General features: G+C 33.6%; 1 protein-coding gene across 1 annotated transcript in view; it reads right to left on the bottom strand.

Moving 5' to 3' along the window:
* Positions 1-25,579, bottom strand: part of TBC1D22A (TBC1 domain family member 22A) — a 155,310-nt gene that overhangs the window by 105,579 nt on the left and 24,152 nt on the right. The window contains exons 6-8 of the mRNA XM_027731912.2: positions 23,351-23,479; positions 22,141-22,203; positions 15,499-15,613 (exon numbers count right to left, since the gene is read on the bottom strand). Coding sequence (XP_027587713.1) covers positions 15,499-15,613; positions 22,141-22,203; positions 23,351-23,479 — 307 coding nt within the window. The remainder of the gene's footprint in view (positions 1-15,498; positions 15,614-22,140; positions 22,204-23,350; positions 23,480-25,579) is intronic.

Genomic DNA, 25,579 nt, shown 5'->3' on the forward strand with positions numbered 1-25,579 from the left:
CCCACATTGCATTTTAATTATCTAGTTTGAGCTTATCATTTAATTTTTTAAAGCATCAAGTCTATGTATGCGCATACACACAAACACACCAACACAAAACATTCAAGTATGGGATAAGAGCAAACCAAAGAGTGGTCAAACAAGTCTAAAGCAAACCTCAGGAACACAGGCCTTCCCTGTGCTAAGGGACAGGTTTGATTAGAGGGCTATTTAGGGACCATCACTCTAGCACTGGAAACACCTTCAAAAAGAATCTATAAATTAATTTAAATTTAAATCTGTAAATTTAAAAAATAATTATTTATTGGGGAGGGAAAATACCAAATGCACTAAAAGTTACAATGTATTTAAAAGATAAAAAAACCAGTCTATGTATCTGCATATGCAAGGGTGACTTTTAAAAGTATTGAAAATTAATATTTCTTACCTGAAATTAGAGAAAAAAAGGAAAAGCAAAAAAAGAATTTGTCTTGCACATAATTACTTAGAAGGCTGGCAAAGAGATTCATTTGAGCAATCCCATAAAGAGCAATATGTTTAATGCAATACCTGGATAACTTAGAAAGGCCAAAGATTCAACTCTAACTTAGACAAATATAAAATTATACAAATTATCCAAGAACAACTATGTAAATATAAAAGGTTCTAAAAATTCAGAAATTTAATTTTTTCTGTGACAGAAGACTGAAAAATTTGCCACTGTCAAATAAGCTCAGCATCCACTTACATATGATTATAACTCTATATAAATTCACTCACTCATGAAGCAATTTTTACTTTAATCTATTAATGTAATTGAATGGCAGAACTAATAAGTTCTCAAGTTAAAATGGACAGCAGAGGAAATAACTGTTCTTCAGCGACATACACACAAGTCTATGACAGTGGCAGTTTGCTGCAAATCCACGCTTTGTAATATCAGTCAAATTTCTTATTCAAAATTATACGCTTCCTTATTTTGTAATCTCCCACATCATTCACAGCTAACAAGAAAGAAATCCATCTTACAGACTTCTTGCCTTATTTACAACAGAATGTAAGTACCATCCATTATTTCCACATTTTAGCACAAACTGCAAATACTGAATTTGAAGAAGCATATTGGAGGAGAATGCACTCTGCAGGCAACACTACTTCTTATGTTGCTTAATTGTTACGTGCATTCCTTAACTGGCTTAATCTGCTGTGATTTAAAATTTCCTAATGAAACTATAACATATGCTTCTGAGGCAAAAAAAGCCGCAAGGCTTGCTTTATTCATGAAGTTCAAACCTATTTCTACATTCTGTATAGGTATTTATTGTTAAGATAAATAATCAAACCTCTAGGAAAAAAACCCTGTTCTATCTATTCTAAAGTAATAGAATAGTCTCTTCAATTTTCTTCCAGAATGTTACTTTAAGAAAGGTAGTTGCCTTTAAAATACAGCCATACTGCACTAAAGTAAAATTTTATCTCATAATTTACTAAAGATGGAACTCGTAAATCAGTTCACAAATATCTTTGATGAGAACACAATTCATAAGTCAATTTTCTTAATGTATTGGGTTTTGTCAAAATGAATGTGCTATAAAAACATTACATCCTTTCTGCTACTTTGAAATAATGCAATGAAAACCTACAGAAGAAAAACTGTTTTGCAAAAAACCTTTCTTTTTCCTATTTTGATTATTGTGCTTAAGTACCTAATTTTTCACTTCTGCTTTATGAACTTGTTTTCCACAGCTTAAAATTAAAAGTATCAAATTTCTCAAATAAAAGACAAGCAAAATATCCCCATGCCGATGAAAACCCCAATGACTTTATTATTACTGATTTAAAAAGGTTTGCATTTAAACTACAAGCAAAGTCAATTCTTAAAGTTTCAGCAAACAAATTTCTCACAAATCTATTTGTATTGGTTTGAAACTTATAAAGCATTACTAACTAACCGAATATCTCATTGAAGAGAAGACATAAAAAATTTGCCTACAATTCTGTTTTAAGCACTGATCCACCTAATCTGAAAATCTCTTCTTAGATCATCAGATGCCACTGATCTATGCAACAGGATTTGAATGTTAACGTTCCTGGCATTTGTACAGCATGTTGTCATTGCTTAAGCAAGTCTCTCTCTTTTAGCTTTTCTTCCTGTGAGTTACTTCATAATAAACACACAAAGTTGTGATATTTGGATGTCAAAAGCCACCTTTAATGGCATAAAAGCCATTAAATTAATTTCCCAGTCTGCTGGAAAGCATGCTTGAGAAGATTTATATCTGAAAGTATAACCACCTCTGTGCCACTTCACCATAGAATGATGATCGTTAATTATAACTATATGGAGACCACGGGGAGAGGGATACGAATGCAGAAGCCAGAACTAAAATAAGCTGCTCTCTTTGGAATACATATCTCTCCCATAGTTACATTAATTGTAATTAACTTTCTCCTTCACAATTCTTTCATTTTTATACTGAAGAAATCTTTTGATTTCTCTTCAATATCATTTTACTGCTCCTACTTATTGAAGATATTGTTTTCCATTTATTCCCATGACCCAACATTTCCAGTCTGTAGTTTCAAATAAAATATCTTGCACTAACCTCTCATGACTTCCTCACAGTACAAGCCTATTATTTCTTAATTGCCTTCAAAAATAAGACAATATAAACCACAAAATATATTTCAAACTTCAGAAATTCATTGTTTTTTACACTATTATAAAATTAATTTATTTTTTAAATTCTGAGAGTGTGCATTAAGCATCTTAAAATAACACATCTTCCTTAGACAGATACATTTAAAAATTTAGAAACACACACACACACAGATGCAAAACAAACTTTAAAAGTAGATAATTAAAATCCACATCACCCTATGCACTAAAACAGGACTTTCATTAACAGATTTTTTTTTTATATACATGGGGAACAAAACTTCTTTTTCCTCAAGTACTTTTTGGTATGGCTTAGAGAAAAAAACCAAACAAACTTGAATAATACAAAAATACTGTGATTTAATGGACAAATCAGAGTTAGTTGAAAGCATCAAACATTTCAAAACAATAGAAAGGCTACAACTGACTTATTTATTCAGATTACTCATGACAAAAGTTTTGAGCTTATTTTTTCTTATGAAAATGTGAAATAATATTTAATATAGAGTACAGTTAGATACTCGGTGAGAATAAAATCCATACTTGAGCTCTAAACTACCTGAGCTACTTGAATTAGAACACAAGCAAGATCGTGGATCTCCATCTCAAGAACAGTAAAGACTTACAGAATGGTCTGGGTTGGAAGGGACCTTAAAGATCAGCTAGTTCCAATCTCTGTGCCTTGGGCAGGGACACCTTCCACTAGACCAGGTTGTTAAAAGCCCCATCCAACCTGACTTTGAGCACTTCCAGGGATGGGGCATCCATAGCTCTCTGGGCAGCCTGTGCGAGGGTCTCACCACCCTCACAGTAAACACTGCTTTAAAAGATAAATAAAATTAAAAAATACAATATAATAAATAAAATAATCACATAGCCAATGGAACAATTGCTATAACCTTACAGACTTTCTTGGAGGGAACAAAAATGCCTGGCTGTAGTAAAATGATGTGGAATAAACTTTCAGGAAAAACAGATAGCAGAGACAACCTGTAGGCCAAGAAGCAAATCTACTCACCAGTCAGCAGAAATAAAAGAAAAACTACTATAATTATGCTACCTCAGCATTTTTAGAACTTGTGCATTTACCCACAATATAAAATTAATATAATTTAATTAAACCAAGCAAGTTTAAAGGTCTTGAAGACTACTTCTAGTAAAACACAGAAGGTAAGCTGGTAAGTAACTCAAACTGGAAGACTCTCCAAGTTAGAGAGAGTATAACAAGCAAAAAAAAGAGCAAGGTAGAGTTCATAGAATGAATGTGCATCTTATCATGCCAACTGATTTATAAGGGAGAACAAAAGACAAGTTTACAGACAAAAAATTTGCTTTCATGGTCTTTAAACAGATATTATCATAGTACAGAAACATTAATTTGATTTTGTTAGAAACCTCTGATTAGTCCTATTTAATCTTAGAATTTTTTTATTAATTTAGAGATTTCTTCTATGCATCTCCTATAGCAAAAATTCAAAAGAATTCCTCTGAGTTTGTCCATAAGACAGGATCTGGAAAGTTTCTTCACAAGAAACATCTAAGCAAAAATTCCATATAGCTCCCCTGCTATGAAGTGACATTTCATAGGTTCCATCACATCTCTGTCAGACTTGTTGACTCTTTGATAGAGTTCCTGGCACTGATACGATTGAAGAAATTTTTATTAGTAACTTTCAAGTCTCTACTTGGTTTTTCCTCTAATGTGTAAAACCATGACAGTCATCTAAAAGAAGATGGGCTTTACACAGGTTTGAACCTCCTGGCTGCTTTTCAAAAAAGTATTCACACTACAGCTTTACTAAAAAACAAATAAATGGAGGCTGAGCCATACACTGTAGTATACTGATCAATATTCTCAAGACACACTTCTTTGATATGACATGGAAGTATTCAAAGATTTAAAACAAAAACTCCAACAAAACAAGTAAACAAACAAAAAACCACAAAGAAATCACCAACAAACAAAAAAAAAATCCAAATACCCCAACCCAAAACCTCAAACTCCATCTACAGATGCCTCTACTTGCAATAACATGGAGAGAGCAGAACAAATAACAAGAAGCTGTAAGTTTAAAGAAATGTAACCCAATTATTTTTGTTCTAACAGCAATAAGAAATTTTGGTAACATTATGAAGAGTAGGATGATGATTGTAATCTTATGCCTACAGACATAGTCCAAAAAAAATAAACTGGCAATTGCCGTTCTTTCAGCTACTATCTTACATTAACAAAGAAAAACATCAAAAATTTTCATTTAATTATCTACTTCACAAGAAAGTCAGTCATATACAGCAACATTTTAAGAAAAGAACATTTAATTCAAACAGTGGTACCTTGAAGTAATTACTACCAGGCATGAGAAACTGTTAGGTCTGATAAATCCTCTTTCCAACACTTATTTTAATCTTTGAGATAGTAGGTGTTTGTTTCTTCAATAGCTACTCTTAAAGCTTTTCTCTGCAGTCAATCTTTCTTAATCCCTCTAGATACTTTATTTAAAGCTTGTCAGTCACAGATCAAAAAATGCAGCAACTATTGCTTACTACACTTTCAATGAAAATACTGCAGCATGATAATTAGATATGATATTGCTTTGAAACACTTATTTAGGAAGGTTAAAGTGACAACTTTGGGACTCAGAGCACGGCAACTTAATATGTAGAAGCTATTCTTAAAAGGAAGAGCATCTTCTAATATGACAAGTCTGAACAACTCAGATATTTTCTTCTTAAATATGGAAAAGTTCTTTCCTTTATTCAAAGTCTAACAAAAATAATGCTGACATCCAGAAAAAAAATAAGAGGAATTTTTTTTGGTTTAATTTTTTTTTAAAAATTTATCTCCCCCTCTCTTCTTCCAAAGAAAGGGAAAGTTACCTTTTAATATAACACAGTTTTCCTGTGAAGGTATATTAAAAAAAAATCATTTAACTTTTATATTTTAAATACCTGAGTAACCTCTAATGCAGTCTTTATTACAGATGCACCACTAACTTTTCTATTCATCTTATTACCATATTTTATTTGACTCAAAACAACAAGAGTTAGGAATAGCTTTTAAAACAGGTGAAAGTATCTTTCTTTTTACACTCCCTTATTTATAAAATTGGACCAAATTGTATCAGATACACAAATCAGGGAGATTACACCAAAGAACTGTTCTTAGACAAACATGATTTCAATTTAAGGCATTATGAAAGTATAAGCACAAAAGAGTAAAGCAAATGTTTTACAAAGTAAAAAGAAAAAAAACTGAAACATGTACTACTCTTAGTAATCAAACAGCAGCTCATGAGAAAAATTTTTAATCAAACTATCATCTTGAATTATATCTTGCCCACAAAAGTATGTTGAATATGCAACAGTTCAGAACTATAAAACCCAAGGACAGCGTTACCTGAAAATTGTTTGAATAATCAAAAAAATACCATACTTAGGCTATAAACAGTAACATTATAAAGCAATGCAATGATCCTATTAAGATTTAGTAAAGTCTACCGTGTAGTAGAAAGCAAACTATTTCCAATGATGTGTAAACAGTGACAGGGAAGCTTCATAAAACTCTAGCAGATGAACACAACTGTGACAGCTGTTCTTTCTCCCTTTTCATCCAAACTTGAATTTTGATTCAAGTATGAAAATATAAATGCAACAGAGAAGTTAAGTTACTAATAGAACTGGAGTCTTATCACTTCACTTTTCAAAAGGTTGGGGGTTTGGGTTTTTTTCCTTCTGTAAGTTTTATGAGTGAAAATACTCAGTGTTGGCTTTGTGAGCTGACTTTTGACAACTCTGGTAACTCTACTAACATACAAAATTGCAGGAACTTTTAAGTTTTACACCAACATGACAATAGTTGTGTTAATCACTTGTTAATGACTTTTTTAATGACTTTTTTTTCCATGCAAAACTATTCTTTACATACTTTTTTCATTCAGTATTAATATTCAAGAATCTATGCTTTAGTTATATAGACTGTCCTTTCTTTGAAGATAATTTAAAAATTTTAAAAATGAAAAGGACTAATACACCTTAAAAGTTATGACACTGGGGGTTTTTTTGTTTTGTTCTAAACAGGCACCCATAAGACAATACCATTAACTCAAAATACTGGTTTTCTCTCACATAGAAAGCTAAAAATAACACGTAATTAAGCAGTTGGATATACTTAAGATAATCATGTCTCTTTTTTTGACAGCTATTGTTAACAAGATCCAGAGAATTTTAATTTTAATTAGACTTATTCCACTACAAACAGACAGGAACATTTTTTAAAATTATCCACAAAAACAGTTTTAGTTAAAATACATTAACTTTTCCCTGAAAGATAGTGAAGCTGAGGTACATCCTACTTTGTCAACTAATACATCTTTATGATTTAAGTATCCAGCACTATTCCAACTCCCTATCCATAATCAAACTAAATAAGATATTTTATCACTGCCCACACTTGATTCAAGCTTGAAATATGTGCCAGTCCATAAAACCAAGACTTCTGATTTTGACAGAAGTAACATAAAAAAAATCCACATATGATAAGCAAAGAAAGGGGGCAAAGCCCAAGTCTGTAGGATGCAATAATGCATCTAATATTTCAGATGAACTGTTCTCATTAGCTTGAAAATCTGAGAGTATATTAAAGAGAGAAATAAAAATTGAAACAGAGAACGATTGATTTTGTAAAACAACACTGTCTATAATAAATCAAGGCCCTTCAAGACAGTACTAGGAATAAAAATACTAGAAAAGCAGGTTGCCATACCCTGTCTGTTGAGATACTTTTCTGAGTGCTCCCTAAGCAAAAAATAAGTGGAATTCACAAGTTCTTATCATGAACATGCAGTTTAATAACATAGCTAAAGTAGTCTCAGCGCTACCTGGCATTAAACAGAGACCTTGTTTCCCCCTTCTTCCCTAACATGCTCCTATCCCCACATCCCTACTCTGATCCTCAAGATGAGTGCAGAAAGTTAAATTATTCAGTATATTATGGGCTTAGTTTCCAGCCAATTTAACTGAACTGATCCACTGTGCCAGAGAAAAGCCAATGCTGACCAAAAAGAGAAGATAAGAATGCATGTTTCAGGTTGGGAAAGAGAAAGCAAAGCTACCCATTCTGACAGCAGAAAGCCCTGATTTAGCTGTGTGATCTAAGCATATGGCAAGCAAACCCTTTTCGGTCCAACTCAACCTAATCTGGAATTACTCAAAGATGCAGCTCCACTGTGAAGTTTAAGGAACAGTGAAAGGAACGGGCAGGGTACCCCCCAGTGACCTCTTGAAACAACAAATGGGATCTGGAAGAAGATGAATTCTACAGCTTGTAAGAATCTAGTTCACACTGTTCCAAGCTCTCATTGGGAATCAAATATATCAATGAGTAAAATATATGTAGCAATATACTATTACCCAACTACATACAGTTACTTGTAAATATATGCTCAGCTGCTACTTATTAACACCTTCTCAAGGTATATTCCAAAAAATGCCAGAATTGGGTTGGTGCAATTAGCTAAAAATTCACTAACTAAATAAGTAAATCATCTCATTTTGATCAAAGTAGACAGAGAGTGCTTATGCAAACAGATCCACTCGTGTATATTTGATACTAAATGCCACCACTAACATCCAGGAGGTTAAGCAACTAGGGAAAAACAGTAGGGAATAAACTCTGTCACTACCAAGCTACCCACGAACTGCATATCTGGGTAAAGTTCAACTACATTCATTAGGACTTTTATACTATTATAACTAGGTAATATATTTTATACTATTATAACTAGGTAATATATTTTATACTATTATAACTAGGTAAAAAAATAATCCTTAAATGAAATAGTTATATAACTCTAATCCAGAACAAAGGGTCACTACAGAATTAGTCAAACTGCAACTAAAAAATTAATACTCCAACAAGTCATGCTGAAAGATAAAGATGAATTTGTCCAGATAAATAATTAAAATAAATATCCAAACACAAAAATAAAAGGATCAAAAGATTAAAGGCAATTTATAGTTCACTAGTCCCCTATTAATCAGTTCTCTTCATTACACAAGTTCTGTCAACATATTTGCCCTTCTTCATCCTCTCTTATTCCCTAACCCTTCATAAACTAATCATGAGATGTCCTCTTAATATTATCTACATTTTCCTTAGTTCTGTTTGGAATGCCTTCAAATATTCTACTTTACTAACCAACCCTCGACACAGCAGTATATCACGGAGTACACTGCTAGCTGACAAACAATTCAAACAATTCACTGCTAGTTGTTTCCACATGGATTTTCCTACTTGTTTAAAGTGAATAAAAGAATGTAAAATAGTAAGATTTCTTTACCCAATTCAGCATGAAAAATTATATTATATATTAATAAAGACAATTGCTGAGATATTGTGAATAATTAATTTTTTCTTAAGTGAGACATACAAAAACAAATTAACAATTTAAAAATATAATCTCTCTAAGTCCTTAAAAAAAGTGCTTTCTAAAGCACTAAAATTCAGGTCTATATATTTATTGTCTTTGTTTCTATGTAATTTACCTGAAGGAACTTTGGGATTTTTTTCAAAAACTACAATTCCAAAATATTTAAATGAATGAAAAAAATTTCTAGCTGCTTTCCCACTGCAGTCAAAATCAGTCCTGCCATAGAGCACAGAAGCCTGGCACAGAAGTACCAAGTCCTCTGTGGATGGGCTCAAAACTTGTGGACCTTCTTCACCTTTCCCATGGCACAAAGTGGGAACTATCAATGTGTAAAACCAAATTCAAATGCTGTTTATCTTACCCATCCCAGTCCTCCCTCTCTTCAGCTCCTCTGCAGCATCTACAAAATACTTTCACTGTCCACAGATTGGCACAGCAACAGGGAGTGAGGGGGGAAACATATTCATAGAAATTGAAAAAGTGAACAGTGGTTACTTCAAAGCAAGCTAAGATAATGCTGAACAACTTGTGTGTCATGTTATGGTTATATATTCATCTATGTGTACATACAGTAAGTGTTCCATAACTCATGAAAGCAAAGAGTGCTTGAAAGAGAACTGAGAGGTAAGTAAAAAGTTTCAGGTCACCAAGTAGCTCAGGTATATTGCAGTTCTTTTTCAGAGGAAAGTATATGATGTTTTCTAGACATTTGTAGAAGATGTAATTGGCTTTTCAGTACTTTCAAGTCTTGAATTCCAAAGTTTTCTGTAACCTTTCTTCATTCTCTGCCCACCCAAATCACACAGATAACAATATTCCATTTAATTATCAAAGAATATTTCACACAATATTGCTCATGTTTATGATAAAACTTCACTGATGTCATGAGTAGTACCATAAAAAGTTATGGAAATTACTAAGAATCAGCACCAAAATACACCTTTGTATATGGAAATTACATTACTGGCAATTTGCATTAAGGAGAAAAAATTTAATGTGATCGAAATGGAATTCGTGGTATAGAATTTTCATATGACAGAAAAGTGATTTAAATTACTTTGAATAGTTTTTCACACAGTTTTACAATGGTTCTAAAAAACATTTGTTTTCTTAATACTTTCATAACTTGCAGGAAAACATTAAAATGTCAGTTATGTTTCACGTCCCTGCTTTTACGTAAATTTAATTTGTGTAAATTTCATAAATAACTTCAAGCAAATGTGTAAATAAAAACATTTTAATACAATATTGTGCAAAAACTCATATTTATTTAAACAAAGAAAAACATTAAAATAGTAGAAGTTTGTTACTAAAGTTTAATGACAAAATTCAAAGAAAAGTTCAGGAGCATACAACAGTTGCAAATAAAATCTTTTCATCTATCTCAAGTTGAAGAAATCCCCCACATTCCTGAGCACTCAGTCCTCAGAGATTTTCCAGAATTTCTTTCCTGGTAAATCAGAAGACAGTAAAACTTGGAGGGCCTGGGAGAAGCAGAAGCACCCAGTTAATACAGTTACAGTTCCTTGTTCAACTTCCACTTTAAAAAAACAATCTGTTGTTCCTTCAGTTTCATTCAGTCTCTTTTAAGTTGAATAACTACAAATACGTTCCATCTTTTCCACTTTATCTCCTCAAAACCTCAATGCATGGGTCTTATTCATAATTCTCCAAGGACTAGTGAATTGGTGGAAAGGTCTAGGTGTTCAGACAGCAGGATTAATTATCTCAAATTAATTTACATACTGAAGCAATCAAGGCTTCAGCTTCGTCTTCTGAAGGAAAGGAAATAATGCATGCTAAACAAAATTTTACCCTAGAACCCTCCAAGTATGAAGAAAAGCAGTTCTCTAGAGTCAGTGGGTTAATATTCTTTGTTCTCTGGCTTATATCATTCAGAAATTCAATTTTATGTACATTCTAAACAGATCTACTTATTGCACAAAAATTACAACTCTCCTCAAGAAAAAAATAATCTCTGCTTAATTGACAATTTTTTCATATTTTATAAACAAACATTGAGGAATTACCTCAGATACTGCCCTGATAAAATGCTCTGAAACTTTACTCCAATTATATAATAACAAATTTAGATACAGCAAACTGTGGAAAAAATAATTTTAAATATAATTATTCACAGTAGATCTGTTGAAAAAGAAGGAAAGAAGGCAAAAATGAGACTGCATACTGGTTTATAGAGACAAGAAGACTTTCTGTAACACGTGAGAGGAAATAGAAAGAACTGTGAGCAAGGGAGCTATAGATAGATGAAGGCTTTTTCAAGACCAAAGAGCCTTTCTTTACTCATAGTAACACTGGTCTGGGAACAAATCCCACCCCAATCCCACTAGGATTTGGGCCTGGATTAATTATTCCATGAAGTCATGGCAGTATCAATTTAAAAAACACTAGGTAACAGAAGTTTCATTTAATGCCTTCTATGAAAGGATTTAAGATCACATGAAAAAATACTTACAAGAGTAAGACCTCTCTTTTCAAAGTTTTCAGTTCATGAGTTCTTGTAAGCATCATCAAGCTCCTCTACTTCAAGGAGATTGTAGACAATATCTCAATCGCCATTCCAGTCTTCAGCAGCCTCATTTTTCTTGGCATTCTTTATCCGACATAAAACTATGAATTGCTACAATAGTGTTCATTTTCTGCCCCGGACTTCCTACTAACTCCTAATGTGCTCTCGATCCAGCACTGCTAAGGGGTCTCAAAGTTATTTCATACAGCCATTCCACTTATCAATGGCCTGACATGCATTCTTATTATGGTGGTGTTTCTCTTGAGCTTTCATCTCCCTGGATAGTGAATAAATCCAGGTCCTCTCCGGGGTTTTAGATTTACACGCAAGGCCCAGTGAATTACTGAAATGACAACTAAAGCGAAGTGTAGCTAACTCTGCGAGCAAGAAACCACGAGCAACTCTGCAGCACAACCTAATACTCGGAAACAATGTAGATCAACAGGAATTCAGGGCAAGAGGAAGGTGTACAAAGAGCGCAACATGTGGCAACTTGAAATAGGACTTGCAGTCCAGTGCAAAATTTCTTGTTCATTAAGGCTGTGAACAGTGACAAGTCACATGGTACATCTTATTAACAAAAACACCTCTGGTGCATCCACAGGGATGAGATTCATTTTGACACAAACTAATATGCTGCAAACATACAGAGCTTTTAGGAAAACTTCCCTGACAGTAATTAGCATTTGTTCTGACAACACGTTAGTTACACCACCGCTATGTCATCCAGGAGGTTAGAAGCAAGCACAAAATAGTTTTCCTGCACTTGTAGTGTTTGAAATTCTAAAGAAGCTGTTATAATATGGCAGGAAAAAGATCTATAGCATTTTTCATAAGGGGAAAAGTTAAAAAAAATAATGTTGAGATCAACATACAGAATCTTTTGGTATAAGAAATCCAAGGTTTAAATTCCTCCTTCTCCTAATTTAGACCAGAAATTCAAAACTGAAATTACTGTATTCCAGTAGGGGCCACTGTTTATCCCCTTTGAAAGTTTCCTTAATTGCCATTTTGCCTTTCCTGGTCTGGTTTGACAACCAAATTTTATCTTGCTGAAAATGTTACAGCATTCTGCTTTTATTGCAGAGTGGGGAACTAATGAGACATTACCAGATTATACTTTCATCATACTTACACTGACGGAAAGGTTGAAAGTATGCCCTCAGCACTTAACATATTCAGTTCCTACATTCAGTCACTCAATCTATTCTCCACGTGTGAACCTATGTGTTAAAATCAGGTACCTCAATCCACGCTAAGCCATAAGGACTTCAGTCCTTATATACAGACCCACAAAACCTATTTTATGGCATTCAGATTTGAATGAGAAGTAAATTAACACTTTCACCCATGTCATTTGTATCTTCAAAAGTTCTGTAACAACACTGTTCCAAAAAGTTTGTAGACTTCTTTAGCAGAAAGCCTCCCATCACTAGAATAAATATGTCACACATTTGTTATGCAAGATTAAGGATTAAGGGCTCTCTCAGTTGTCATAAAGCCAAAATAAACACGGCTTTCCTCCCACCAAAATATTTGACAAAACTGCAGCTGTGTTTAAACATTACAAGGATATACCATCAGATGATCTAATCAGCACAACCATTAGAGGCACTGTCAACCATTAGAATTTATTATTAATCTTTAATAATTCTTTAGGACCTCTTTTTTTTTTTAATTATAGACAGAACTTAAAATAAAAGGCATTATCACTTTCAACTGTACAAATTAGGACCCAAGTGACTTTGAACTGCAACAAAAATGTTTCAGTTAAATTGAGAAAGAAAATACAAAATCAAGTTAAAAGATAGCAATAAATAAAGCACTTTAATGTAAAAACCAATATTCACTTAAAATCAAGAAATGGGATCTAGAGTAAAAACACAAGTACATACAGAGTATCACTAGAGTAAATATTAAATATATTAGCAGTTTAAACATTTTTGCTAGGACATTTCTGCAATTCTGCAATTATTTCTATCTAAATTACTAAACCACAATTTACAGTCTGATTTGTGATTCCTATCATTTTATTACAAAACTCAGGATTTTTGAGGTACTTCATAAATTTCAAGTCCCCATTTCAACTTTAAATAAAATGCATTCTCTTATTCATTCTAACTTGAATGCATCACTCAGTGGAACTTGAATATATTAGATTCAAATCAAAAGGCTATTTAAAGACAAATCTTTGAAAGTTTTTATATGCCCCTGAGGGGAAATAACTGCTGTTGGCAGTTAGTCAGGACCACTGCTATATTGAAAGAAATACCTTCATTTTGCTATTTTTCTTATGACAGATATTAGCTTTTAAATGAGCTTTCAGAATGCAGTTTTCTGAGCTTCATACACTTTCAGTGGCAGAATATCTTCTCTAGTTGAAAGTTTTTGAGTTTTGTCTTTCTTTACTGAACACTTGCTGGAACAGCTATGCTCTCTGATACGAAAACACTGACAAACTGCAAATACATTAACAATCACCAGGGTCTCCAAATGTAAGTTGGTGGTAAAGACAAACTTATTTACCATATTAATTAAATGGCCTATTTAACATGGAATATCAATTCTCTAATCACATCTCATTTGAACTTCTTATTTCAATTAGCAACCCTAAAGTCTACTAGAGACCCCACTGCTCTAGGATCATTAAGAACATTTTCATTATCTGTCAAATGAGGGAGTAAAAGGCAGAAACTGCAAATACTCTCAGGAGTGGGCCTCTACCATACTTAGGAGATGATTAGGGAGAAAGCAGCAGTAGTTCTCACTGGTTGCTTAGCAATGAAATGTCCCCGTATGAAACAAGAAATGAACAAAGCAACAGAGGTGTTGCCATGCAAATGAGTAAATGGATAGTCCATCATCCACTCAAGGATAATCTGTCCTTCATTAAAACCAATCAATCTGGATTAATCTGGATACCAATGTGTATCTTGCATAGAGAAGGCAGGAAGAATGCACTGAAGTAGGCAGACAACGCACTTCTTAAGTTTACATACACAACACTTACATTCTCACTGTGTGTATGACAAACAGAAGTACAAGGAAAACAGTTTTAATTCAAACCAGATTAACACTGTCATTTTTACTCTTAAATCTTACCTCTTATATCCATAGTTATACCTGAGCTATTATTCAATTATTAACAATTAGTCATTCTCTTAATGTTTATAACAATTTAAATACTAATCTATAAATTTAAGATTTAACCCACATCTGAGCTGGTTAAGTTTTCAAAAATAAACTCACACATAAAGCCACAAACAACACAAATAGAGCTGTTGACACTATTGTTGTTACTAATGTCATAAGCCCCAGAAGAGGTAAGCTTTTAACCAGGGAAATTTGATTACTGTTATCTTAAATTTCAGAGCCTAATTCCAGGATTTTTTCAGCCACAGATGCAGTTTTAACAGGTTCTTTTTATTTTCATTTTCCCTCAAGGTTTCCTTGTTCCTTGGGTTATTTTTCTTGTTTTGGTATGGAGTTTGTTCTGGGTTTTTTTTTGGGTCGGTATTGTTGGATTTCTTGGTTTGCTTTTTTGTTTTGCTGCTGTTGTCTAGTTCATATGTACAATTTAAATTTTTCACAAAAAAACATGAACAGAAGAGAAAGAAACACAGAATAAAACTACCTATGAAGAAAAATGCACCATGAGTGGTGAATACTTTTAAAGTACAAATCAATATGATTCCTGAACTCCACTGACTACTTAAAATCTGATTGCTTCTTAGTATATATTTAAACAGAAGAATACAGATTTATAATTTTAAAAATTATTATAAAATTCATATATCAAATTATGCTTTGATTAGCTCATCCAAACCATCAGTCAGATTAAAATGAAAATTATGTTTCAAAACCAATATCAATTCATAATTTGGTATTAAGATAAATCTTACCTATATATTCACAAACGAAGACCACAAAAAAAGGAGTAACAAGATCATTTATGCCCTGAACATATCCACTGGCTGGATGGCGTATTGCCCAGATAAACAAAATTCTTTCAAAGATCTGAAAAAGAGTTAAAGAAACCATCAGATAATTTAACAAGCGACGACCGCATTTTAAACAAGACACTTGAAAATTATCATAGAATCATACAACATGTTGAGTTAGAAGGGACCCATCAGGATCACTGAGTACAACTCCTGGACCTATGCAGTTCATCCCAAGAATCACACCACGTGCCTGAGAAGCAAATGCTTCTTGAACTCAGACAGGCTTTGTGCTGTGACCACTTCCCTGGTGACCCTGTTCTTTTCACCCTCTGGGGGAAAAACCTTTTTCTGATACCCGACCTAAGCTTTCCCCAGTACAGCTTCATGCCATTACCTCGAGTCCTGTCACTGGTCACAAGAGTGAAGAGATCAGTACCTGCCCTGCCACTGCCCTCCATGCTGATGTTGACGACCTCATTGCAGACAAATTTAATATCATAGAGCTACTAGTATAAAAAAACATACAAAAGCATAAATGAACACTGGTATTCATAACTAACTTCCAGTGCTATGTAAGTTTCTCAGTTCTTCAAAAGAGAGCATTTTCAGGGTATTAGTACATGTTAAAATCAACCTAGTATATAATTCAGTTACAGTACCTACTGCAAAGTAGCCCTTATTCACTGGAGCTTTTCCAATAATATAAAATTCCTCTTTCCTCAAGAAAAAGAAATATTACATGATCTTCCCATGATTTTTCACCTTTTTGAAAGAAGTATTCTATTAATGCAGTATTCTATTTATTCGTAACAGAAAGAAGTACTTGACATAGTTTAGATTTTTTAATAACATGCCCATAAAAAGAGATTCCATAACAGCTAAGCTTGCCTAATACTGCAGTGTGGAGTTTTACACTTAAGAAGTGTGTATACTGGTTAATAAAAAATGTGAAACAAGCAGAAAATGTAGAAATAAGGCAACTGCCTGCCATATCACAGAACCTTACCTCCTCAGCTCTGTAAACTGCAGCTTGCTTAGGATCTGCAAAAGCTCATAAATCCACAACATATCTCAGCATGAGGAGACTGGAGAGTAGGAAAATCACAGAACTTTCCTCTGACTCAATTTAGGTCTGTGACATTCTGTATTTCCTCTCAATTATTTGCTTCTGAACATGCTACTTGCCTTTGAAAGGCTGCAAATAAGCAGCAGAGGGAAAGCTGCTACGTGCCTTGTCCTAACTACAGGTACTCAATCAAGTATGCATAATTTTCTGAAACAAAAGAATGTTTGCTCATTCTTGAGAGCACAAACAACATCACTTTACTGATCAGGCCTCAATACTAACAAAAAAGGAGCCATTTTCAAAGGACCTCAAGGGTTGTGTAGTTTGCTGCAACCTCAGAAATCGATGAATGCTCAGGCTTCAAGAAAGCCTGTAAAGACCTTCTCTGAAAGGACACAATAGGGAGAGGAAGCTTATTTATGAAGTCAGTATTATTAATATTTAATCTCACTTCAAGTTTTTGTTAGATTGAGAAGCTGACTATTTTAATTCAATTTTAAATAAAATCTTATTGTTTAGTTTAAAAGTCCTCTTGCAGTTATTTTTAAGTAAGGAAAGGTGCTTGAAAGTCCCATTACAGGCTTCCACACAATTTACCTGATACTGAAACATATTTGCACCTTTTGCTTTGAAAACAAGTCCCAAATATCAACACCTACTCTTTCCCCACAGGTTTTCCTTTGAGAATCAACTGTTTTATGTTTCCCTGGCTGAAAATTCATGGAACAAGGGAGACAGTCAACAACAAAAAGTACAAAAAGTTTTGGTGAGCACTGAAAAACAAGCTCTAACGCGGCTCACGTCTGATCCATTACAACTACAATTAAGATTCAGTATTTGCTCAGCATGATTTCAGAAATTAGTCAGAAAGGGAGATACTCATTAGCAAATTCTCCATAGAAGCCTCTCGTTCCCATTAGCCAAGATGCTTATTTCTTTAGCTACAAATTCTTGGTGCTAGTCCTGTCACCTCATGTTTTTTAACATGCACTGCATACTAATCCAAAAAATACCAGTCTCTGCCCATCAAGCAATAGCCTGTGGGGTTTCACTGTCTATCAATAACTGTAGAAAGATTTTACACCCTGCAATTTACACCTTACTTTTACATTTTACCTAATTATACCCTTATGAAATTGCAGTTATATCCTAATTTTTCCTATTACTGGAAAACTGCAAATCTAGCTAGGTTAGTTAGCTCACAGCCACCCCAACTGCTTCTGGCAGTTGCCACTTCCAGTTTCAGTAACAGCAGTTCTCAGTATTATCAGTTATCAGTCTGTTTCACTTCAGAAAAAGGACATGTTTAACATACCGCAAATACAAATAAATTTCTTGAAAAACAAACAGCAGATACAGGTGACTAGAGAAACCTATTTAAATAGCAATTACTGAATGCAGAACGGTGTTATATACTAGGCTAAATAAAAAACTCCTGGTGTGATGGGGTTACAAAATATGCACAGTTAAAAAAAAAAAACAACAGACAAACAAACCCCCACAGTAATTCAGTAAGAACTATCAAAATACCCACTGTAAAAATTATAAAAATTGTGTTTTTTCATGAAGCCATTTCTAAAGTCAAACAACCCACAAATTGGTACCACCAACCTTTTGTTTCCTCAGAATCTGACAATATATGCAGTTTACACTGCAGATTGAGAGCCCTATGGATTTTAAAACATTTTTAAAATCCAGGTATGGAAACTAAGGGAAGTGGGGGCCTATTTGGGTTTGCTGGGGGGGGTGGTTAATATTATTGAGTAGGAAGCATCACTGATGGCACATCAGCTTTAATATCCCTAAATGCACCTAATCAGAAATCCAACAAATACACACTGAAAAAGTGTTTTCAATTTCCTACCCATTTTCATAAGGTTTCATTTACTGTTCTGAATTGAAAAAAATGAGCACTGAAAACTTGAACAGCAGACTGATTTAAGTTTCTATACAGCACTCATCACTGTGCTCAAATAGGATTCATTAAAAAGGTCACTTTCCCAAAAGCTTCCCTTCTCGATTTCCAAATCAGCAACAGAAACTGGAATTATTTTTCTGCTATGAACCACTACATCTCATGAAATGTCATTACCAATCTATTATTCTCTTTTGAATTTAACGCTCATTCATAATTACAGCAAGAATTATATTCACATACATAAAGAGAAGAAGCCATCAGCTTAAATGCAGGTTTTGAATTTCTTGTGAGTTTTGCACACAGGGTAACCCTTTGAAACCTGTCTTTGACCCATAATTTAATTTCCTTCTCTTCTTTATAGCCCTTGCCATCTCACCTTAAAAAAGGGGAAATGACTGTTGCCCACCTGAGACCAGCACCATCTTCCCTCTCCCTAGAAGGGAGTCAGTTCTGGGAACAACACAAGGCCCCTATCTAGATAAGCCCCTGGGAATAGGGTGGGATCCCCTGCGAGGCTAAGGGTTTCAGCAGTGCTGTGGCAGGTGTCCAGAAACCCAGAAAGCAAGGGAAAGAAACAATGGAGAAGATGGATGCTATGACCCTTTCAGCATCTTCTGTACAATGGCACCGAGCAAGTTGGGCTTGGTTTGGATCAAAGAGAGAGCAAAGACATATGCAAGCCCATCCTCACAGTAGCCCACACATTCAGTCAGATCAGTGGAGCTCCAAAATGAAGAACCTGCAACTCTGTAACATTCAGGATATTAACAGATCTGTAAAAATTAAATCAGATCTCTATCACTTCTTTATAACTCAAATACTTCCTAGATTTCCCCTTATCCTACTGCCATCCACCCTTTTCACAGTTTTCTGTACTTCAAGACCACTCACTCCCAGCTATAAGAATCTTATTAAAATAGACTTTTGGTTTACACTTTCTTTTTTATTAATCAACTGTCCAGTCTCACTCCTCCAAGCCTTCTATCATTTTTGCATCCATTTCCTTACTACTTGCCAGGGAAGAAGAAAGGTGTTGGAGCAGGGAAGATGGATGGGACAGGGTATGGACAGGGATTGGAGGGAGAGTGATTGTGATGTGGTTTCTTTAAACATTCTTTTCAAACATGAAAGCAGCAGCACTCCAGTTGTACAATGCCTTAATCTACTTTATAGGGATCAATTATGGCTGTTACGTGGCTCAATTTACTAAACCTTCAAACTGAGAAGGGTAAGTACAACCTGCAAGTAGGGATATCGAGCTGTATTCAACAAACTAATTTAAGGAGCTGTATACATACACTGTTAGCGGTGGAAGAGAACTCAATGCCACTTGCAAGTACAATCACAATTTCTAGAAAGTGTGGATTTAAAACACATTTATTTTAAGGCAGTGTTTAAGATGCACATATCCAATCAAGTATTAGAAAAATATTCCTTTGGACAAGTTCAACAAATAACTACAAATGAAAAAAAGTCTAATTTTGTGGAAAAAAAAACAGCAAATGAGATCTCAGTAAATAATATTAAATGAATATGCTACTTGAGCATTGTTACCTGCCAAAAGACAATTCAAAGCAAAAAAGACCTTAAGAATTTCACATTTAATGATCCCACAAAACTGACTGAAACTGCTTTCCATACTCAAACTTTACTAAATAATATTTGGCATTGAGGAACTATTGATATATTTGATTTTACTTAGAAGGAAGTTACTCAGACACAGTATTTCCTTTTTTAGTTATTCCCAAGCAAAACGAGTAGTGTTTCATTCTACTAATCTATTCTACTAGTGTCTACTAGTTCTGTCAGCATTTTCAGATTAAGTATAATTCAGTTATTCCAAAAAAATCTTCAACTGTGACTGTTTGTAAAAAATACTGCACTACTATCTTTTTCACAGTAATATATTCTCTGAGTTGTCAAATAAATTTTTAAGTTCTAAGTTAATCATTCAACCAAAAAGGGATTCAAGCTCTTCCGTAACTAATTCTTTTCAATGTCTTATTATAGGATGTTTCCACAATACACTAAATATTTAAGAAAAATACACATTTCATATGTTGGAAAACCTTAATGAGATCTTCTTTAATTATCTATACAAGGTTACTCTAACATTTCTAACTGTAGTATGGAAAAAGTAGATATCCATTGTAAATACAAAGTAGTGTTCCTAAAAACTATTATCAAGTTCACATATAGTCTAAAGAAACACATTAACCATCTCTTAAGAGCAGTCATATATCTTGTCTCATGCATAATCAAAGGAGCAAAAGACAAAACCAGTCCAAGATCCTACAGCTTTCTATCTGACGGTCTCATCATTTTACTAAATAACACTTTATCTCAAACTATTCTCTAATGAGAATTTGATACCTTGGTATCATTTTTATTAAGGTAGTTCTCATCCAAATATTTTGGTTAAAAGAAAGGATATTAAGCACATTCTGTGAAGATGTTTACCTGGAGCATTCTTCTTCCAGTGACCATCTTATAATGAAATAATATTCACCTTCAATTTCACTTATGGGCTCATTTCTAGCTAAACACTGACACTGATCTTATTTATTTCTTTAAGTTTATCTTACTGGTATTGTTTCCTTCTCATCCCTTGATTTTACTTACATTACTCCTTGATTCACTCCTAGAAAAGCTCAGGTAAAACACCAATGTGTAGGAAAGCACTATATTTATACTATTTTCTCTCAAAAATAGGCTATTTCTTCAAACCAATTTCTCCAACACGTGTGGAAGAGCATTTCCATTATACAACTAATTGCAATAATGGAAAAAAAAGTGAAAGCTAGTTCTGCATTTAACTTCTCAGAATGCCCTATCAGAAGATGTTTTATTGGGCTCTATAATGGTACAAACAGAAGCTACATAGAAGTACATTTGATGGTCTAACTAGAACCATTAGAAAGGAGAATAAATTGAAGAATTAGAAGAAATAATTGAAAGAGGATGATCCACATCATCTATACAATTTATGACCCATATACTTTAAAATTAAAAGTCCCCATGAGATTCAATTACCCTACAATATAGGCCAATTTGACTAACATATCATTAAGTATGTATTTAATCATATTATTATATATTTACATTAATCATATAATTACAACAGTAGGAAAACAATTTAAATAGTGTACTCAGCATACAAAACTTAGAAGGAAGTAAAATCAGGTAATGCACTCATGCTACAAATTCAAAAAAGAGAATTTCCCAAATGGAACACTCTATGATGAGAACTTCCAGGCCTTGAATAATTTTGACAAATGCACGGAACTATGGGACTATGCTCTGCATTACTTCAAAAACACAGTATTAACAAAATATATAAAAAGGAAAAAAAGGAAAAAAAAAAACCTCAAAGGCACAAGACCAAAGAAAAAACTGACAGATTCGATACAGGAAATTAATGAGATGCCTTTGCTTTTACTACTCATATTTACACTGCTATTCTTAGCCTATACTTATATATCCTCATTTGTCTCAGGTAGTTCTGAAGTCAAAATAGCAAGTACCGTCAAATTAATTATTAATCAAACTGTGATATCAGATTCATTAATAAAATGTTCTCTAACCAAAAAAAAAAGTCTTTAGATCTCATTCTTACCTCTGTTACTTTGGGCTGAAGTCTTAAAACTTCAGGACTCATGCGTGGGATATCTATATGGATCTAATTAGACAAAGAGGAATACTGTAAAAGGAACCAACAGCACACTTTCTGAACAACACAGTACTTAAAGTAATTCTGTTATTTTACAGTATTAGTTATAATCCTGTTGTATCATTATTTTTGGAATTTTTACTGTATTTCAAAACATACATCCAAAGCTTTAAGTCATTGTTAATCTATCAAAGAGGTAAAAGAAAAAAACATATACATTTGTATTCACATTTTAGGATCCTTACATCACAATTTTTTGCAAATTAGGGGCATATTGACAATGCTAATTACCTCAGGGTAATTACAAGTAAGCACATACTACTACTTCTATAACCTCATGTTCAACTGCCACTGTCATAGAATCATAGAATCTTCTAGGTTGGAAAGACCTGTAAGATCATCAAGTCCAAGTGTTCAAAGGTAAAAACAGAGTTTAACACCTATTTTAATATATTTGACAATCAAGAAGAGAGCACAAAAATACTAGGATTTCTAAATTTTTATTCCAAACTTCACAAAGGAGTTTTATGCAACAATCCTAAAGTGATAATTTTGGGCTCCACACACAAGTACCTTATGTTAGTGATGCTATATATTTCTTGCTACTAAATATCAGGCTTGAAGCTGAAAGAAAGATCTCAGCCTCCTCTTTGGGAAGGTTAAAGTAGTATTGTTTGGTCTATACTTAATGTTACAAATTATTCATTTCAATACCAAACTTGAAGATAACTTATCTGCTTATCTGGGTGGGCATAACAATTTGACACCCCTATGTTTATTGTACATCATACACAGTTTCAACTTCCTAAGCAAAAGTATGGAGCCAGTAAAAAACAGTCACTGTTGTACTTTCCCTGTCTATCCTCACTCATTTGAAGGAAGGTCTGAGCGTGAGACTAAAGATTTTAAACCACTACTAATCTTAAACAAAAAAACATGGCATCACTAAAGCTGACATAAAGAGAAACCCACTATTTCGTATTTCAGAACAAACTACTCCATCTTTTTGCTTCTGAGATTTAGAAAAATTATTAGAGAGTTGTCTATCCAGTAAGATTAAAGAAACAGAGAAGAGCAGTAGCAAACATCAAAAACAATCTGTTTAGGTTCTTTAGGAGTGTTCTGCAGGTAAAAGTCACTTCAATGGGTGTTCTACCTGTCTGTAGGTATCTTGGTGATTTTCATCATTTCTGGAATCATAGTATTGTTCAACAAATGCAAAATACTCTTTGCGTTTTCTTTGTAAAGTGCTTTCTCTTCGGTCCACATTTGCAGGAAGATAGCCCTGAAAAAAAAACAGTGACATAAGGAGGATATTACTCTTTGCCTTGCATACAAAAAGCACTGCTGGCATTTAATCACATGTGACATAATTAACTGACATAGTGCCACGTAGTCCTACACAGATCTGAATAATCCTTCAATAAACCATTTTTCTTATCAGTCCAACTGGTACAAAAGTTCAGATACAAATACCACATAGAATGACTAAAATGATGTTGACTTCCAGAGAGAAAAGTTCAAATAAATGAGTTCAGGTAAATATAATGCCATATGAGTTCTTTAATTTCTATGTGGCCAGTACCAGAGCAGGTTTATTAAGTTTTTAAACAAAATGTATATTAGCTCAGTTGCCTTCAAATAGGAATTAGATACATTAGCAAATAAGTTTAAAACATGGTTAAACTTGTAACACAATGAAGTATTAATTCAAAAGCTTTAAAAACATTCTAGTTACATTATCTCACTGTTTCCAGTGAGAAAAAAAAACAAATTCAAGCTTTCATTTTATCTCAGCAGGTTACTAAAAGTTTCATCACAGAAAATAAGCAACAGTTAGTGGGCTCTTAGTTGTAAGAACACTTGATGTGTTTCCTTAGTTGTTTCCCAAAAGCAATTTATAAATATTATCTTATTTTGCACATGGTATGGGCATACAAAGGAAGTTATGTTAATAGATCTGCAAGATCACACATTGTTGCATTAAGTATAGAATAGATCCGAATGGCTCTTCATTGAAGTAATTCATATATATATTTGAAAATCCCAATCTTTCTCCCCCCAAAAAAAATTTAAAAATTCATTCTTATTTTCTTCTTTAGTCCAGTTTGATCATCATCTGTAGTATCTCAGTCTACTTTTGATTTAAAAAACAAGCTTAGGATACTACTTCAGTATTTTACAAAATGTAAATGTTATTGAATGTTCAGCTTATATATAAAGTACACTTATTAGAAACACTATTATTCATGTAAATGGTTACCAAAAAGTTTCCTGAATATTCACAAATAGTTAAAACTTTCCTGTAAGCAACTTGCTTTCAAATGGTCAACACCGACACCCCACAACACTGCAAAAAAGAAAGCCAATTCAAATTTAACCTACACGGCCATCCTAAATAAATACTTTTATAAGATTCATTTTAAAGATGGATGGCTTTGAAAGAGATCTGGATATCCAAGACAATATAAGAAAAATCTAATTATTTACTAGTCAAGTCAAATTAAAATATTTCTTGCCAACAATCCATAAGTTCCCCTTCCACAATAATAGCTTTCGCTATTCTAATAATAATCAGTAAAACACAGAAATCAAACTTCTGTCAGGTTTAAGTTTCATTAACAAAAATAACCTTCATAACATCAAAAAAATCCTATACTAGAAGTGCAGCAACATTTGTGCTCATACAATGAGCCACAGCCATCACAGGTAACTAATAAAAGAGCAGATCATGTTGACTGTCATCACACAGCATGTACAGGACAACCAGTGGATGAGTCCCAGGCAGCATGGATTTAGGAAGGGCAGGTCCTGCACTGGAAAAGGCTGCCCAGGGAAGTGGTTGAGTCACCATCCCTGGAGGTATTTAAAAGACATGCAGATCTGGCCCTTAGGGACATGGTTTAATGTTGGATTTTCCAGTGCTGAGTTCATGGTTGGAATCAATGACCTTAAAGGTCCTTTCCAACCTAAAAAATTCTATGATTTTATATTAAAGGCAGTTAAAATGTTATTCCTGTATACTTTAATTTCTGAGCTAATAATAACAACAGAGTAAGTGCAAACCATATTACTTTCCAGATAACTTAAGAGGTAATTGCTTTTGCAAAACCATATCTTTTCAGATATACTGGCTTGTGTCTGGTTCCAGGTACTTTAAACCACATCACCTTCATTTTTGCCTCAAGACTCTATCTGACACTTAATATCCTGTCCCAATCTTTTGTGTTAAGTTAGATATTGAATTCTGACGCCTGTTTATTCTCAACAGTTGTGGGGTGGGGGGGTTTCCCTGTAGGATACCTTAGTTGGTTGCATTAGAAAAGAATTCATTTGTGAGATCAGATGTGATTGTCTGAAGGACCCTGATACTTTCTCACTCAGT

Source organism: Pipra filicauda, unplaced genomic scaffold (assembly GCF_003945595.2).
Source record: "Pipra filicauda isolate LSUMZ 115617 unplaced genomic scaffold, ASM394559v2 scaffold162_size1660881_pilon, whole genome shotgun sequence".
NCBI classification, from domain to species: domain Eukaryota; kingdom Metazoa; phylum Chordata; class Aves; order Passeriformes; family Pipridae; genus Pipra; species Pipra filicauda.